Below are 17,851 nucleotides of genomic sequence, written 5' to 3'. Positions count from 1 at the left end.
CGTGTACCCTAGGGGTACTATGGAGGGGGTACGTGTACCCTAGGGGTACTATGGAGGGGGTACGTGTACCCTAGGCACATCAGTCATGCATTATTACATCAGTCATGCATTATTCCCTGAAAAGAGTATAACATAATAGTACATTCATATCGTAAGGTATTTTAAAGATTTGAAGTATCATTTAACCCTCATGTTGTCTTCATGTTGTCCTCATGTTGTCTTCATGTTGTCTTCATGTTGTCCTCATGTTGTCCTCATGTTGTCTTCATGTTGTCCTCATGTTGTCTTCATGTTGTCTTCATGTTGTCCTCATGTTGTCTTCATGTTGTCTTCATGTTGTCCTCATGTTGTCTTCATGTTGTCTTCATGTTGTCCTCATGTTGTCTTCATGTTGTCTTCATGTTGTCCTCATGTTGTCTTCATGTTGTCTTCATGTTGTCCTCATGTTGTCTTCATGTTGTCTTCATGTTGTCCTCATGTTGTCTTCATGTTGTCTTCATGTTGTCCTCATGTTGTCTTCATGTTGTCCTCATGTTGTCCTATATCAATGTTCTTTTTAATTCCCCAAAATAACATTGATATAGGACAACATGAAGATAACATGAAGACAACATGAAGACAACATGAGGACAACATTAGGGTTAAATCCTCCAGGTCACCATGGTCTGGCTCTCTCTGTATTTGGGTCCTCTGGACCACCTGACACCGATTTCAAACATATTTGTTCCCATGTAGTCACTCAGGACACTGATGCATCCTCAAACATCTGAGGACGATTTCACGCCTCGAGGCCTCTGTGTGCCTCATAACGAGGAGCCGAGTCAGAGAAAACGAGGCGTCGCATCAGATAGAAAACACCACTGATCATCACGCCCACCGTCGTACGCACCGGGAGGACACGGGCTCGTTCATCACGCTGTCATGGCAACCACCAGCAAACGAACTGCTGATATGAGAGAGGTCTGATCTGAGTTGTGTAACTTTGCGGAAACGAACACAAGGGATGAACATGAAGGGTGCGTTCTCACAGCGACGCAAATACACAATCCCCTAAAAACTAAAAAATACTATCTCCATGTCCTCCTCCCAGCCGTGTGCATGCTACGTCTTTATTTAAGACTTTTAGACACCACACTACTGCACTAGTGCACACACACTACTGCACTAGTGCACACACACTACTGCACTAGTGCACACCACACTACTGCACACAAGTGCAACCTGCACAACTGGTTTATTTACATTTAGCATATTATTTAAGCAGTTGCACATTTTTGTTTCCTCATCCTGTATATATTCAAATATTTGTTCTTTTATTTTATTCCTATTCCTATTTCCTGTATATTGTATGTATGTGTGTATGTATATTTTTCCTATCTCATTTATATTCTGTGTTTGTGTGATTGCTGTATGTGTGCTGCTGTAACACCGTAATTTCCCATCTATCTATCTATCCATCTATCTATCTATCTCTCTATCTCTCTATCTCTCTATCTCTCTCTCTATCTCTCTATCTCTCTATCTCTCTATCTATCTATCTATCTATCTCTCTATCTATCTATCTATCTATCTATCTATCTATCTATCTATCTATCAGCTGTTGGGTAGATTTGAGCAGAGATGTAACGAGCTCTCCACCTCCTCTCTCACACTAACAAACACATCGTTATGAACTATGAGGGAGGCAGCGTTACGTTTTTCTTCATTCCCAGACTTGTCGGTCAGATTGTGGAGTTTTTCGACCTGACTAGTGGTAGAGCGAGAGAGTTAGACGCTTATAAAGTAAAAGGATCGAGAGGCTTTAGTATTTGTAATTGTCAGCAAATGTGAAATTTCAGCGTGGTTAGTGCGAAATGGTACACCGATTCAATGATATCCTGTGAATTTACACAACTGTCACAAGACTGTTTTCTCCTTAACTTCTCCAGGACATGAACACCTGTTTCCTGGTGAAAGTCTGGTGTTTTCTCCTTAACTTCTCCAGGACATGAACACCTGTTTCCTGGTGAAAGTCTGGTGTTTTCTCCTTAACTTCTCCAGGACATGAACACCTGTTTCCTGGTGAAAGTCTGGTGTTTTCTCCTTAACTTCTCCAGGACATGAACACCTGTTTCCTGGTGAAAGTCTGGTGTTTTCTCCTTAACTTCTCCAGGACATGAACACCTGTTTCCTGGTGAAAGTCCTTTGTTTTTGTAGCTAACACCCCCCTCCATGAGCTCTTATACAGCAGCAGTCAATGTGCTGCTGACAATAATAAATACGTTGAATCCACACCAATCACAGTACTTTCTGCTTTTTGTAGCTATGTGTACGAATTGTTGATTAAAAACAGCAAACAATGAATGTATGGGCGGTGATAAAACATTGCAGATTTGTTTTGAAACCAGGTCCGGCTGTATGTGGACCTGGTCCAGGTCCGATTGCGACTCAGCATCAGAGAAGATAGGAATCGTTGGAACAGGGAAGGATGAGGTTGTAGACCAGGATCGTGCTTGGTCCCTGGCAGCCTGTCTTCTGCTGTGTGGGAGTGTGTAAGGTGTGATAAATAAAATGGAGAAAGAGCTCGTGTGTGTGTTTACGTGAAGCACCAGAGCTGTTTGTTGGAGAAACGAGGCTCTGTGTCCTCCCACGGTGTTGGCACGGCGTGCCGGCTGCTGTCGCTGCTGATTTATGGCGACGTTAAAGGGAGAGGAAATAATTTTAAGCCGTGCAACAGACTCTTCCAGCTCTTATTCAAGGCTGACATCTTAATTTAAAGGGTATTTCTTTTAACCTGGACCCTATTTTCCCATGCACCCATGTTTCAGTGACTAATGTGGACCAAAACATTTGACATGGTAACCCTATAATGTAATGTAACCCTTTAGGACAGGGGTCCTCAACGTTTTTAATGCTTTAGGACCCCTTAGGACCCCTTAGGACCCTGACCCCCCCAACCCGTTAACCGGCCCTTGGACAGTCTGGCGAGGTCGGTGAGCTAAGTCTGTTCGGTGTGGTCCTTGCCGTCGTCAGTCGGGGGGCCGGCGGGCTTTGTTTTGGCCGACTTGACATGCTCGGTCGGAAGGCGGGCTCTGCCGGCAGTCGGACTCAAATGACCAACCTGATTGGTGGAGAGCTGACCCGCAAAGGAGGAGCGGGATGAGCGAGACTAGAGTCTCTCAAAAGAAAACAGAAACAAGTCTCTGTGAACTATTTTAGGAAAATATGAGATTGTATTCTGAACAAGCCGCCGTGACGGTCTGGCTTTGAATTTTCTGAGAATCCAGACCCACGTGAAGCCCCTGCCCCCCCAAACCCAGCGATTAAAACTGGCCAAAAATCCTATTGTAATTTCCTTGACATAAATAAAGACATTTGAATCACAAATTGATGCAGAAACATTGCAGGAAATGATTTGATGTGCAAAAAATGTACATTTTGCTCAAAAGTGGAGGTCTCCCCCGACCCTCCCCCGACCCTCTCACCCCCCCCAATGTTGAACCCAAAGTTACGCACTTGACTCAGAGTTAGAAACAGGAGCCTGTCAGTGATTAAAACAGCACTCTAGGGGACAGAAATGGAATATTTAAGATTTCAGCAAAGCTCCACACGGTATATCTATCCATGTGTTTTATAATTCATAGAGCGGTGCAGCTCTGAACTCGCTCTGTGTTCCAGGAACCGTCCGTCCAGTGTGACAGGAAGTCACATTCAATCAGGGGAAGAGGTGTGAATGCCTGCATGTATGTGACGAGCACACAAACGGAGACTTTCCTCTTCTTGTGCTGTCCTCTCCTTCTATTTTCTGCCAGAGCCTGTCTCTCTCTCTCTCTCTCTCTCTCTCCCATATCATGTGACATTATTCCCGAGCTGAGGGTACACTTACAGACATTAAACCTAAAGGATCGTTTCCCCCGTGCTGACCCGCGTTCTGAGACTCCCCGCATGTAGTCCACTATAAAATAATTGCATTGCACAGCTAGTTTGAGCATGCATACGATGTGTCCTTGTACCCATTTTACTCCCGTGTCCCACAATGCAACACAGTTGTCTTTTCCCGGCCGAGGAGAAGAAGAAGAAGCACTTGCAAATCTAGCAACCCGGCTAGAGACTCATACAGGTCTCTATATATATTTATATATACAGTATAGGGTCAACTGTAATGCGGGGTCGGCTGTAATGATGCAGGGTCAGCTGTAATGATGCAGGGTCGGCTGTAATGATGCAGGGTCGGTTGTGATACAGGGTCGGTTGTGATACAGGGTCGGTTGTAATGATGCAGGGTCGGCTATAATGATGCAGGGTCGGTTGTGATACAGGGTCGGTTGTAATGATGCAGGGTCGGTTGTGATACAGGGTCGGTTGTGATACAGGGTCGGTTGTGATGATGCAGGGTCGGTTGTGATACAGGGTCGGTTGTAATGATGCAGGGTCGGTTGTAATGATGCAGGGTTGGTTGTAATGATGCAGGGTCGGTTGCGATGATGCAGGGTCGGTTGTGATGCAGGGTCGGTTGTGATACAGGGTCGGTTGCGATGATGCAGGGTCGGTTGTGATGATGCCGGGTCGGTTGTGATACAGGGTCGGTTGTGATACAGGGTCGGTTGTGATGCAGGGTCGGTGGTAATGATGCAGGTCGGTTGTGATACAGGGTCGGTTGTGATGATGCAGGGTCGGTTGTAATGATGCAGGGTCGGTTGTGATACAGGGTCGGTTGTGATGCAGGGTCGGCTGTATCACGGCCCGCGACCAGATTTCATGCGGCCCGCAGCCTCGGTTTGTGAAGGACAACAGTCATATTGTAATCTTAAGCCTCGTGTTGTCTTCCCTTCAAAATAGAAAATCAACACTTTTGTTGTTGACTTTTGTTGACACATTTATGAAAACTGATATCAAACGTGTGCAAAAAACCAAATAAAATAATCCTTAGGAAAACAATCGGTGTTGCTTTGCTTCAGCAGCTCTCCCAGACTCGGGCTTGGACCACTAATATGTGTAATACTGGGTGTAATGTGTAATAACAGAGTGTAAATCGTAATTTCCCCTTGTGGGACTAATGAAGGGATACATAATCATTATTATTATTACTAATTGGCATTACACAACTCAAACTACACTCCCATTGTTTTCCTAAGTCTACCCCTGAAGCTGCAGCAGACGGGTACGTCCCAGAAACTAGAGTAACTACAGGAAACAAGCCAGATGAGGCGGATGCCATACGCGGTAATGTTACATAAAATGTATGAGGAAGTCGCTTTGGGACACGGGCGAGCATGAGGCCGGGGGGGGGGGGGGTTCGCAGTATGCTATAAGTACTCCACCACTGCTGTGTCCTGTGAAGCTTGGGGTGCAGCAGCAGGACCCGTCTCCCTGCTTCATCATCCCCGGGTCTTCCTGGGTAATCCAACGCCTTCTTTGAACTTCATATCTGCGAGGAATAAATAAACTGGGGCATCGTATCTAATTGAGAAAAATAATGAAATAAATCAGGGTTGAATCAAAGATTCAGGCTGGAGAGATGTTGCAGACGATGCAGACGTCTGTTTTCTCTGTTCTTCCACGTTGTAATGAAGCCTCGGGCATGAGATCCTTTAAATGTCTAATTTTATTGTCTCAGAGATAATTAACTGTCATTTTATTTGCAGTTTGTTTGTCTGATTTTATTTGAGATGTTGGTAATTGCGTTGACATTTTCTGTATTTTATCCCAAAGAGTTCCACTTTCATTATATAATCATTGCATGTTTCTTAGGCAACGTTCACATTGCTACGTTTTGGGATTTTAAGCCACACGAGTGTTTTTAATCTATAGTATGAGAAGTAATCTTTGTTTACACTAATGCTCCCAAACCAGGCAGGGGGGATGAGAGGGGAAAATGCAAGAGCAGGGGGAATGAGAGGGGAGAATGCCAGAGCAGGGGGAATGAGAGGGGGACACGCCAGAGCAGGGGGAATGAGAGGGGAGAATGCCAGAGCAGGGGGAATGAGAGGGGGACACGCCAGAGCAGGGGGAATGGCATATCTCTACCAGACTCCATGTAAATAATCTCTACTTTTAGCGTGTATAGAGCAGCATATCTCCACCAGACTCCATGTAAATAATCACTACTTTTAGCGTGTATAGAGCAGCATATCTCCACCAGACTCCATGTAAATAATCACTACTTTTAGCGTGTATAGAGCTGCATATCTCCACATGTAAATGGGTGAATTAAGAGTCCAACAGAAAAGATTTTACAGTATTTCATTGGCCCGGCCTGATGATTTTATTCTCCCGGTCCGGCCGCGGAGGGCGTGAGTCAGTAACACCTGTGAGGGCGTCTCATTTTCTGACAGCTTTTGTCCCTCGGGTGTCGTGAAGTATGTCAAGAGGACTGGGAGAGACAGACAGAGCTCTGCAGAGAGCGAGGCTGGCACAGTGAATGGGCAGCTGTCGGTCGATTCTGTCCAATGGGCAGCTGTCGGTCGATTCTTTCCAATGGGCGTGTGAGTAGAGTATTTGCTAATGAGAGCGAGGGTTTGATTAGTTTGTATTAGTTTGCATCATTGTCAAACACTTCACGTCGCCTCAGGGAGAAAACCATGTCACAGACCATTAGAGAGTTGCATTGTTTTATTTATGAGAGATGCAAAAATTTTTATGTTTTCATGATTCAGCTTGAAGGGTGACTATTTCCCCATGTTTTTGTGTCTGAGGGATGGGAACAACGTCTATACACGTTAAAAGTAGTGATTATTTACATGGAGTCTGGTGGAGATATGCTGCTCTATACACACTAAAAGTAGTGATTATTTACATGGAGTCTGGTGGAGATATGCTGCTCTATACACACTAAAAGTAGTGATTATTTACATGGAGTCTGGTGGGTTTGGTGATGGTGATTTCTGTTCCCTGTTAACAAAAGGATCTTACTCTTTACCTAAAAGGTCTATCTCTGTAGGGATCCATCCCATAATGTTTTCAGAAACTTAGAATAATAATCGGAGTCTGTCAGCTGCAACAACAGAACTTTTAGTGGATGCAAAGTGATGCTGAACATTTGTTCTATTGGTTACATCACAGCTCGTTTGTCTAGGTCAATACTTGACCAATTTCCAAGATTTTCTTACAGTCTCTTAGACACCAATGCAGTGGTGGTGCAAAATTAAGTAACCCTATCAAAGATTGTGCAGAGAAGACTTGTCACTTTTTCTGTTTTTGTTCTTCTACGCAGCACGGCTTCAGTTTGTTTCATCTTCCTCCCTCTCGGTACTCTTTGACTGTTGTGTTTTTCTGTTGTTTTGCAGGGAAAACGCTGACGCCGAGCTGATCCACCGGGATGCCGACAGCGAATGACAAAGAGGAGAACATCTATATTTGAATCCTCTCCTCAGTTACAAGCCCTCATCTGCAGCTTAAGTATGAAACTGACAACACAACACTGAAAACAATCCATCATCTGCCTCTTTTATCCTGTTATATCTGCTCTAATCAGGCTGTGGGCTTTGACTTTTTTGTGTGGGGGGGGGGGGGGGGGGGGGGGGGGGGGAGTTTAACTGCAGCCTCGGGGCTTTGGTCCTGTTGACCCCTGGGGGTCAGCCCTATGTTCCCACATTTCTAAGATTTGTCTTAAAATAAGGACCCAAATTGGAATTAAGGAGGATAACATCTGATACAAATTCATGATTAAGAAAATATGGGGCTTAATTTTCAAGTATAAGCAGATTGTGATTTATCAGACGCGATGTGCAGGATTTCCCCCTGGTCCCAAAAAGCTTGTTTTGAGCTAGAGACGCATTAAATTAGCATAAAAACAGATCGTAGAGAACAACACACATATGTTATTAACCCCTAGGTTAATTTTGCGCAGGAATAGTCCATTAAAGGGCCCCAAATCTGCTCACTAGTTTTATCTCCAGAGTGAGACATCTCACTAGTTTTATCTCCAGAGTGAGGCATCTCACTAGTTTTATCTCCAGAGTGAGACATCTCACTAGTTTTATCTCCAGAGTGAAACATCTCACTAGTTTTATCTCCAGAGTGAGGCATCTCACTAGTTTTATCTCCAGAGTGAGACGTCTCTCTAGTTTTATCTCCAGAGTGAGGCATCTCACTAGTTTTATCTCCAGAGTAAGACATCCCCCTTCTATCCTATTTTTGTTGGGAGCTGCACATGCTCAGTAGCTCGGTAAGATCCATCAGCTAGGTAACTTTCTCCAACTTCCTTGGAAAAGTCGTTGAATATGCTGTTTCACGACAGTATTTTAAGTAATGACAATAAAGGGTTTAAAAAAAGAGAATTTTGTCCCCCCTTTTTTTGTGCTGATCCAAAAATGTCTCTGATCCGTGACTCCAATTCAAACCGTGAGTTTTCAGCTCCATTGCACTCCTACCGGTTTATATCCGTGTTTTTGTTCTTCAGGCTGGATTCCCTGCCATGTCCAACGACAGCAGCGCCCTCGGTGTCTTGGAGCCGTCTGATTGGGCGAACACGTCCCAGTGCCCGCCCTCGGTGGGCGGCGCGACGTTCCTGATCGTGGCGTACAGCGCTGTGATCGCAATCGGCTTGCTAGGCAACGCGGGCCTGGTGTTCATCATCGCCCGGCAACAGGAGCTGCGCAACGTCACCAACATCCTGATCGCCAACCTGTCGTGCTCGGACATCCTCATGTGCGTCGTGTGTCTCCCCGTCACCGTCATTTACACGCTGATGGACCGCTGGGTCCTCGGGGAGGCCCTGTGTAAGGTGGGTGGCCACGTTTTTAATATTAACAACCCAACTGCATGACGTTGTGTCTGGAAACGCGTTGTCACGTTTCCTTTATTTTCATGACTATTTAGATAGATATGTTAGCTAGATAGATGATCACTGAAGGCATCAAAACTACAAATGAACACATGTGGAATTATGTACTTAACAAAAATATGTCTTATATTCTAGTTTCTTCAAAGTCCCCCCTCTTTGCATTTGTGATAGCGCTGCAAACCCTTGTTCTCTCAATGAGCTTCAAGAGGTAGTCACTTGAAATGGTTTCCCTCCATAGGTGGGCGTTGTCAGGGTTAATTTGTGGAATTTCTTGCCCTATTAATGGAGTTGGGACCATCAGCTGTGTTGTGCAGAAGTCAGGTTGATACACAACCGACAGCCTATTGGACGACTGGTAGAATTCATATTATGGCAAGAACCAATCAGCTGCAGGGAACCTGAATTTATTTGAATCCAAATCATGGCAGACCTGATATTGTTGCTCAAAGAATGGACATTACATCGAGATAAACCCCTTTTCCCCTGGGTCTGTGCAGGTGACTCCCTTCATCCAGTGCATGTCCGTGACCGTGTCCGTCTTCTCTCTGGTGCTGATCGCTCTGGAGCGCCACCAGCTGATCCTCCACCCCACCGGCTGGTCCCCGGCAGCCGGACACTCGTACCTGGCCGTCGGGCTGACGTGGCTGGTCGCCTGCTTCATCTCGCTGCCCTTCCTCTCCTTCAACATCCTCACCGACGACCCCTTCCAGAACATCAGCTTGCCCGCAAACCCCTTCAGGTGAAATCCTAGTCTCGCTTTGCCGGACCTTCCTCTTCAATCCTGGAGGAAGGTCTGGGTAGTCCCCACTCTAAGAAATATCTGTGTAATAATTAATGGCTGCGACTATATATTTATCCGGAAATTGTCTATAGAACTTTGCTCTGGCGGGAACTACTAGAACTGTTGGGTCCTTTTAAATTATATTGTCTAGTGTGGTCTAGACCTGCTCTACCTGTATATTATAGAGCTGTCTAGACGTGCTCTATCTGTAAGAAAGGGAAGTAGTTTTGGTGGAACATGTGTGCGTTCAGAAGTAGTTTTTTTAGTCCTGAGGAACAGGTAACCATAGTCCTCAGAAATCAGCCGCAGGTTAGAGTCCCAACACAGAGACAGAGGACGGGGATGGACATCCGGCCGAAAAGGCGACAAAAAACAACCACAAAGCGGCAAAAAAAATGGCAAAAGGCAACTACAAGGCAACGAAAAACGACTACAAGGCAACAACGTTTCTACCAATTTACATAACATTGGTAGAAATGTTGTCCGATTGGACAGATAGTCTAGCTAGCTGTCTGAATTTACCAGAGACAGAGGAAGGGGACAGACATCCGGCCGAAATAAGGAACATCTGGCGGAGATTTCTGCAGTGTTTCTGTCAATGTGGACGACTTTAAAGACGATCTCACCCACGCGGGCAGGCCTCGTTGAGCAAGCCCATCTCTGTCTTTATTAACCATCCAGCCCAAGGTAACTCCATAAATAAAGTAATACAAGTGTCTCTCACATGTTCGGTTTGTTGATATGTGTGCAATGGTTTTGAAATGTCCGTAAACCCTTGCCGATATATCTAACGTTACCCATACCTCTTACCTTAGAGCTAACATTGGCTAACATCCTGGCCAGCCAGTCCAAAAAATCAAGAAACAGAAATGATGTTTCATGACGTGGTTTGTTGTCTGCCATTGACTGATCACATTATACCAACGAGTTACACATGCCGAAAGTAAATTTCGGTTATGTATTGGTATGGCTATCGCCTCGAAAGGGATGTCCGCTCTCCCGAATATTACTTCCTTATGACACATTGGTCACGGTAACCGATGACGGCACAGGCCCTCCTATGATTGGTCACTTTCAAGGCTGTTCATAATTTATATTTCACCATGTCAGCAGTACGATGCTCCCCGACCCAGAGACGCTCATAATAACCACATGACAGGGCAGCCATATAACAGTTTATACTAAGTATTAAATGCATTGTATGAACAGTATCTGTAGACTGTATGAATGCTACAAAGGAAATATGCCTTGCAGAGCAGAAGTGTGTATGGTAATTGTGGGTTTAGTTTATCATCCGCATGCTTTGAAACTTAATCCCTCGGGTGCTTATCAGCCCTCGGATGAGGAACAATCAATTCATTGTTTTTTCTCTCTCTCTCTCTCTCTCTCTCTCTTTCTCTCTCCCTCTCTCTCTCTCATTTGACATGCTCACATAGAATCAAAGGATCCATACAGAGATAGACCTTTAGTTAAAGAGTAAGATCCTTTTAATTTAACAGGAAACAGCCCCAACATCACCATCACCAAGTAGATGGTAGTTTTATTTAGTTTCTGTCCAGTTTGAATAAAGTATGTTTTATAATGATTAAAAGTAGTGATTATTTACATGGAGTCTGGTGGGTTTGGTGATGTTGGGGCTGTTTCATGTTAAACTAAAAGGATCTCCCTCTTTAACTTAAAGGTCTATCTCTGTAGGGATCCTTTCATAATGTTTTCAGACACTTAGAATAATAATGAGAGTCTGTCAGCGACAACAACACAACTGTTAGTGGACGCTAACGTCTCTTTTAATACTGGACCAATTTAAAGAGTGTTGTTCCACTCTGTCACTTAGACATAAAAACATGGGGAACTAGTCACCCTGCAAGCGCACACAATCATTAAAACATTCAAAATGTCACATCTCTCATGAACAAAACAATGCATGCAAATTTGTCCTTCACTCTCTAATGTGACATGTTTTCTCCATGAGGCAGCTGATGAGGACGCAGCCATGTTTCTGCATCTTATCTACCGATTAAAACACTAATTAAATAATCTGAGCCTGTCAGCCACCGATGCCACTAAACACCTGTGTGTGTGTGTGTGTGTGTGTGTGTGTGTGTGTGTGTGTGTGTGTCTTTCCTCAGGGACCATCTTATCTGCATGGAGCTGTGGCCGTCAGATAAGCATCGTCTGGCCTACACCACCTCGCTGCTGCTCTTCCAGTACTGCCTGCCTCTGCTGCTGGTGCTCCTCTGCTACCTCCGCATCTTCCTCCGCCTCAGGCGACGCAGGTCATTTCACTTATCTATCGAGCATGGTTGTTTCAGTCATTTTTTCCATCCATCCATCTTCATCCGCTTATCCGGTATCGGGTCGTGGTGGCAGCAGCTCCTGCAGGAGACCCAAAATTTCCCTTTCCTGAGCCAATTTTTATCTGGTTTTTAGACCTGTTTCCTGGTGAAAGTCTTGTGTTTTCTCCTTAACTTCTCCAGGACATGAACACCTGTTTCCTGGTGAAAGTCTGGTGTTTTCTCCTTAACTTCTCCAGGACATGAACACCTGTTTCCTGGTGAAAATCTTTTTCATCAAACTGCAGTTTTTGCAAGTTGTCGCTTATTTATTGCATGAAATTACATAAATATCCTGCATATTGCATCGCATTATTTAAGAAAACGCAGATTTTTGCAACAATCACAAAAACACAGATTTTTACCTCCAGAACCATACCGTTGAGCTCTATTGTGTCGTAGTTGTTGTGATATTTCACGGTGTGTTGTCTGCTGTGTGTTGCAGGGACATGCTGGAGCGCAGCCGGAGGACTCAGGGCGCCCAGAGGATCAACACTATGCTGGTCGCCATCGTCGTAGCCTTCGCTCTGTGCTGGCTGCCGCTCAACGTCTTCAACACGCTGTTCGACTGGCACCACCAGGCGCTGCCCGACTGCCAGCACGACGCAGTCTTCTCCGCCTGCCACCTCATGGCGATGGCCTCCACCTGCATCAACCCCGTGGTGTACGGCTTCCTCAACAGCAACTTCCAGAGGGAGCTGAAGCTAACGGTGCAGCGCTGCCAGTGTTGCCACCGCGCGGCGGAGAGCTACGAGAGCTTTCCGCTGTCCACCGTGGGCAGCGAAGGCATCACGAAGGCCACCTCGCTCAACAGGATGGGATCGGTGTGCGTTCCCTCGCCCAGACTGGAGATCAGCTCAACATTACCTGCCAAAACAATACCAGCTAACACCTGTTAGCACCTGTTTTCTGACATTTGTCTGCCAGGCACATGGCTTACGAGTGGCTGAAAGCTCTGACTCGAACAGTACTACAACTTTACTTTCCATACATTCCTGCCAGAGTAAAGGAGCTTTGTTTGAGTCGGGCTGGCTGTTCAGGGCAGGAAAGAATGAAGATGATGCAGCTTCAAGTCCAAAAAACAAGAAGCACAATCTTGTAAATTGATGTTAATGGATGTATAATAAGACCTGGATACAGAGGCAGAGCCCCGTTTGATCCAATGAATGACAAACTCAAACACCTGTTTCCTGGTGAAAGTCTTGTGTTTTCTCCTTAACTTCTCCAGGACATGAACACCTGTTTCCTGGTGAAAGTCTTGTGTTTTCTCCTTTTCTTCTTCCAGGACAGAAACTCTGCTTCCCAGCTTGAAACCCCGGTGTTTTAGGACCCAAACATCCACCCGGACCTCCGGCTGCTCTGCGGCACATGAAGCCAAAAAAGATTACACTTACTTGTAAAAACAGGCCTGTTTAGCGCTCCGCTAACTTGAACCGGGATTAAATCATTTAATCTTCTAGACTTTCCAAAAGTTAACGGGCCGAATGGATCAGATTCAGATTCTAAAACGAGTCCCCTGTCTGGGTCCGTGACGATCCAAAAACCACATACACTGAGTTACAGACGTCTCTTTTATGTGCTACATACCACCACGACCACGGCAGTCATGCTTCACACAAAAGAGAAGAGACAAAGAGACAACTGTGTATTTGTATTGCAGACAGAGTAGGTTAGTTTTGCTGTTATAATACATACAGTGTGATAAGAAAAATATGTCAGGAACAAAGTGTATTATAAAGTATTTTACAGGAAAGGATGTTCTGTTTTAACCGGTTTGATTACTGTTGAAAACATAAACTTGGACAGACAACACATTCAATGCTTTTTATGACATTTAACACTACGTAACACTAACTTATTAACTTTAGTTTTACAGTTATTTTTGGAATTTCTGGTCAATAAACCTCATTTATAGTAAATTATACCTGATGTTTGAGTTAGAAAAGCAGAAATTAGGAATTATTGAGACTAAAATTAAAGGAATGGATGTTGATGATAATCACAGACTGGAATATGTAAACTTTTACTCAATACTATTTCAAAACACTTCAATTTGTTAAAAAGAACCTTGATATAGAAAAACGGGTCAATTTGAACCGAGGACAACATGAGGGTCAACCCAACATAACAATGTAGTTAGCTAATTATTTGCTAACTCCTAGCATCGCTGGTAACCCAAGCTACTACGGTGAACACGCTAACATCTGCAGCTTACGGAAAAAGCACAAACACATTCCTTAAACCCAACGTCCCAAACTTTTCAGACATCGCTGAACTCAGAGCTGAGCCTGTTCACCGACCTGTTTGGTGATTTGGCATTTGACTGACCAGAAAACTTGGGAAATGTAGGACCGACACAAAAATGAAGAAGAAAAACAAAATGTAAGCCGCTTGTCGACATACGTGTGTTTTATATGTATGTTGTAAATTATATTCTAATCGTGAACACTGTCGATGAGCATGCCTAAGTGAGCTTTGTGAACGTGTGGTGAAGGCATCTACTAATATCTATTATCAGTGGACGAGTTATAAAAACAACAAAGTCTACGAGAGAAGAGATTGTTGTTGATGCCACTCAGCCTTACTGCGTTTCTCTGAATGAGAGGAAAGTTTCCAGGAATGTTATGAATACTGAGGGCTCGGTACGTCTTGTAGCAGTTTCCAGACCTTTTAAATTAATAAAGGCATATTTTCAAGGTCAGACTTTGTTGTTGAAGCTCTGGGTCGAGCCCCAAAATCTGAAAATGTTCTCCCAGCTCATTGTTGATGAAACTGTGATTTTGAAAAACAACATAAAAACGTGTCTTGAAGTTCAGTTTGTCGTTGCAATTTTATTAAATATATTGTCTGTTTCCATTAGAAATTTAAGTTTTTCCATTGTAGCATTCAGTGTAGGAGTTCGTGAGGTTTTCGTCTTCTATTTCATTATTTTAAAGTGTCCATATTATGTAAATATCACTTTTTCTGGGATTTGGGGGTTATCTTGTGTCTCTGGTGTGTCCACATGCATACACACTTGATACAAACCCATCCATGGTGTTTTGAGAGCGATCCAGTTTCTAAATGTCCTCTGACCCGGTTCCTGAATGTCCTCTGATCCGGTTTCTGAATGTCCTCTGATCCGGTTTCTGAATGTCCTCTGATCCGGTTTCTGAATGTCCTCTGACCCGGTTCCTGAATGTCCTCTGACCCGGTTCCTGAATGTCCTCTGACCCGGTTCCTGAATGTCCTCTGATCCGGTTTCTGAGTGTCCTCTGATCCGGTTTCTGAATGTCCTCTGTATTCAGTCTCCGGGTGAGCTGTCCAACATCTGCACGGGTTTCCACGATGTGTGTGTGTGTGTGTGTGTGTCTGCTCATTGAATCGTGGGTCGGCCTCAGACAGTGCGGCTGATTGAATCCCGGCCTCCAGCTGCACGGCGGCGGCACACCGGCTTCCTGCTTCCTGTTTCTTCTCACACACAGATTGAATTACCTGTCGCTCTAATGGAGCCTGCCGGATCCAAACCTGAGTCCAGGTGGACCCAGGAGGTCAAAGAGGGCCATGCATATGCATCAAGTACTTCAATAATCTACCAACACTCACTGGGAAGTAGGAAACACTCATTTACTCACTCAACATTGTTTTGGGGTTGACACAATAGGATACATACATACATGCATAGATACATACAAACATGCAGACGTTCAGCATTTGAAGAGATGCCGTCGTGGTTTGGTAATAACTCCTAAGCCTCTCCAGTTCAGATCCAACCATCCTCGATAAGAGATGACCTGATAAGAGGCCACGTTGCTCTGAGATAAAGAAACCGTGCAGAGCGTCATCAAACAGTAGCAACATCTCCAGCTGCCCTGTGTGATTTCCCCCGGGTGGGAAGATAAGCCCTCTGCCCCTCATCCCTCCAAATCTCACTTAGGAGAATTACTGGGGTTCTTTTCTGGTGAAATCCTGCAGCAGCCCGGCCGGCCAACAGGCCTCCGTCTCTGCAGGAGAAGCCCAGAGACTGGGATTGTTACCTGCACGCTGAAGACGACTCTGCCTTTTCGCCGCTTTTTTATCGCCGCCTTTTAATCGCCGCCTTTTTATCGCCGCCTTTTTATAGCCGCCTTTTTATCGCTTTGTAGCCACCGTTTCTTTGCCTTTTTGCCACTTTTGTGGTGTTTTCGCCGCCTATTTGAAGCCCAAGACGATTGTGATTGGTTTAAAGAAATGCCAATAAACAAGAGCATGTTTCTCTCCCATCCAGAATGCTGTGTGGACTAGACCAGACCCTCCTCCACAGGGCTGTGGAGGAGGGTCTGGCTGTGCAAGACTGTGTTGGTGGAGATGTTCCACTCTGTGACCTGAATGCATGCTGATGCAGGTGTTCAAAGAGTCGAGCACATTTCATGCCAGCCTGTTGAAACGCTTCTTCACTCAGAGTGTGTGTGTGTGTGTGTGTGTGTGTGTGTGTGTGTGTGTGTGTGTCTTTATGTCATCACAGGTAACCAAGGAAACTGGGGAGAATGGGGGAAGACGGTGCACCGGTGCGTCCCTGTGTGGAGGCAGAATAAAGCAGAAATGTACCTTTCCCTTTAGAGCTTCTCCTCTCAAGCTTATCTTTATTTAATCGGCTCCCGCTGCGCTTCTTGTCCGATTTAATTCTGAAACATAAATCCTAGAAGCTTTGGCTTTGTATGTTTTTGTGTGGTGGTTAAATGTCCTCCGTTCGTCTGCGTGAAGATTCTTTTTATAAATCAAACTAATGCTAATTTATGCGCAGCGAGTCACCCGAAGCCGAGCCCAGCGAATCTCTCGTCAGTTCAGTCCCGCTGTGTTCTTCATCCGACGTGTTGTTGTGTTGCATTGTGCAAGCTGCCCCCCCCCCCCCATCCACACTTTGAACAGCTTGTGTGAAATAAAAAGACAAATCTTATCTTATCTCTGTGTACTTGTCATGTTGAATCACAGGGACAAAAAACATAATAACAGAAACACAAACTGCAGCCCAAAATAATCTCTGCAACTGTCTGACCTTCATGCAGGACAATTTTCTGTGGGACAGTGTTTTAGTCTCAGCAGGCGTCCCTCTTAAAGTGGACACTGTTTTAGATGCTGTTAGACTGACATCTGGTGGGGACCAATCAGACTGCAGCGCTGTCTTCACCCTTCATTAAAGGTCCCATGACATGCTTCTCTTTGGATGCTCTTATATAGACCTTCATTTTATCCAGATGGTAAATCTGTAAATGCATCCGTCTCCAAGATAATCTGAAATGTAAATGTAGACATTAGTTAAGTGATGACATGTCCATGTGGGGCGCTGGTGTTCAGGCTGATAGAAACCTTTTCTAAGGAACATGCAGTGTTCATCGGACTCGTGGAGGTTTCTTAGGACCGGACTCCTTGGATCTAGGATGAGGACTTTCTTGAAATGGGCTTCTCTGCTGGCCTTGCCCTGGATCCGCTGTCTGACGGGAACTCGACTGCTTGTTAGAGCTGTTTGTCACTGCACAACACATTGGGACATAGGAACACGTCCCAGGGCGCAATACCACAGAGGAAAAACAGGAATGGGGGGGCAAACAATACATGCAGAAATAGACACACAGACAGACACAAACAAAAGAAAAGGCTACAGTGGTGACCCCAAGGACTTAGCAGTGCTGAGTCAAGTCTCCAGAGTCTCCCCGGGGCTCCACCCACTCGAGCCGCACGTGACACCCAAAACAGAAAGGATCCATGAACTAACAGATAGGTCATGAAGTGGCGTCCAAGGGGTTGCAATCATTCTCTTAGCAGCTGTAAGTCCAGCAAACACAGCACGTTTTTTCAGCCTTAGAGAGCTGGAAGGCTGACAGGTCCTTCAGAATCAGAACATTGACAGTAACATTAATCAAGGCGGACATTTGTTCAAACTGTTGGCAAAGAGAACGTCATGGAGGGGCCACGGCTCTGTCATAGCCCTCTCTAAGGTACGCCAGCAGACAGACA

The 17,851-nt window shown here is 45.0% G+C and overlaps 1 protein-coding gene and 1 long non-coding RNA gene across 3 annotated transcripts in view; one reads left to right on the top strand and one right to left on the bottom strand.

The window, feature by feature from the left end:
* Positions 1 to 17,851, bottom strand: part of LOC117958993 — a 20,893-nt gene that overhangs the window by 1,778 nt on the left and 1,264 nt on the right. The window contains exons 2-3 of one of the 2 annotated variants that reach the window (XR_004659843.1): positions 12,756 to 12,763; positions 2,714 to 2,726 (exon numbers count right to left, since the gene is read on the bottom strand). The exons of the other annotated variant lie outside the window; for it this stretch is intronic. This is a non-coding gene — a long non-coding RNA (uncharacterized LOC117958993). Of the gene's footprint in view, positions 1 to 2,713; positions 2,727 to 12,755; positions 12,764 to 17,851 lie in introns of those variants that run through there. 2 annotated transcript variants of the gene reach the window in all.
* On the top strand, positions 7,258 to 13,490 carry npy8ar (neuropeptide Y receptor Y8a). The gene is made up of 5 exons (XM_034895801.1): positions 7,258 to 7,377; positions 8,381 to 8,704; positions 9,262 to 9,503; positions 11,675 to 11,821; positions 12,324 to 13,490. Exons 2-5 carry the CDS (start codon positions 8,396 to 8,398, stop codon positions 12,775 to 12,777), a joined length of 1,152 nt encoding a protein of 383 aa, XP_034751692.1. The 5' UTR covers positions 7,258 to 7,377; positions 8,381 to 8,395; the 3' UTR covers positions 12,778 to 13,490.

The sequence above is a fragment of the Etheostoma cragini genome, chromosome 16, assembly GCF_013103735.1.
Source record: "Etheostoma cragini isolate CJK2018 chromosome 16, CSU_Ecrag_1.0, whole genome shotgun sequence".
Taxonomy (NCBI): Eukaryota; Metazoa; Chordata; class Actinopteri; order Perciformes; family Percidae; genus Etheostoma; species Etheostoma cragini.
This window is presented reverse-complemented; position numbering and strand designations above follow the sequence as displayed.

Bases quoted from the DNA above. Each gene is read 5' to 3' on its own strand.
- npy8ar (XM_034895801.1), top strand. From the start codon at position 8,396: ATGTCCAACGACAGCAGCGCCCTCGGTGTCTTGGAGCCGTCTGATTGG. The intron at 8,705-9,261 runs GTGGGTGGCCAC...GGGTCTGTGCAG, and splicing joins TCGGGGAGGCCCTGTGTAAG to GTGACTCCCTTCATCCAGTG. The intron at 11,822-12,323 runs GTCATTTCACTT...TGTGTGTTGCAG, and splicing joins CTCCGCCTCAGGCGACGCAG to GGACATGCTGGAGCGCAGCC.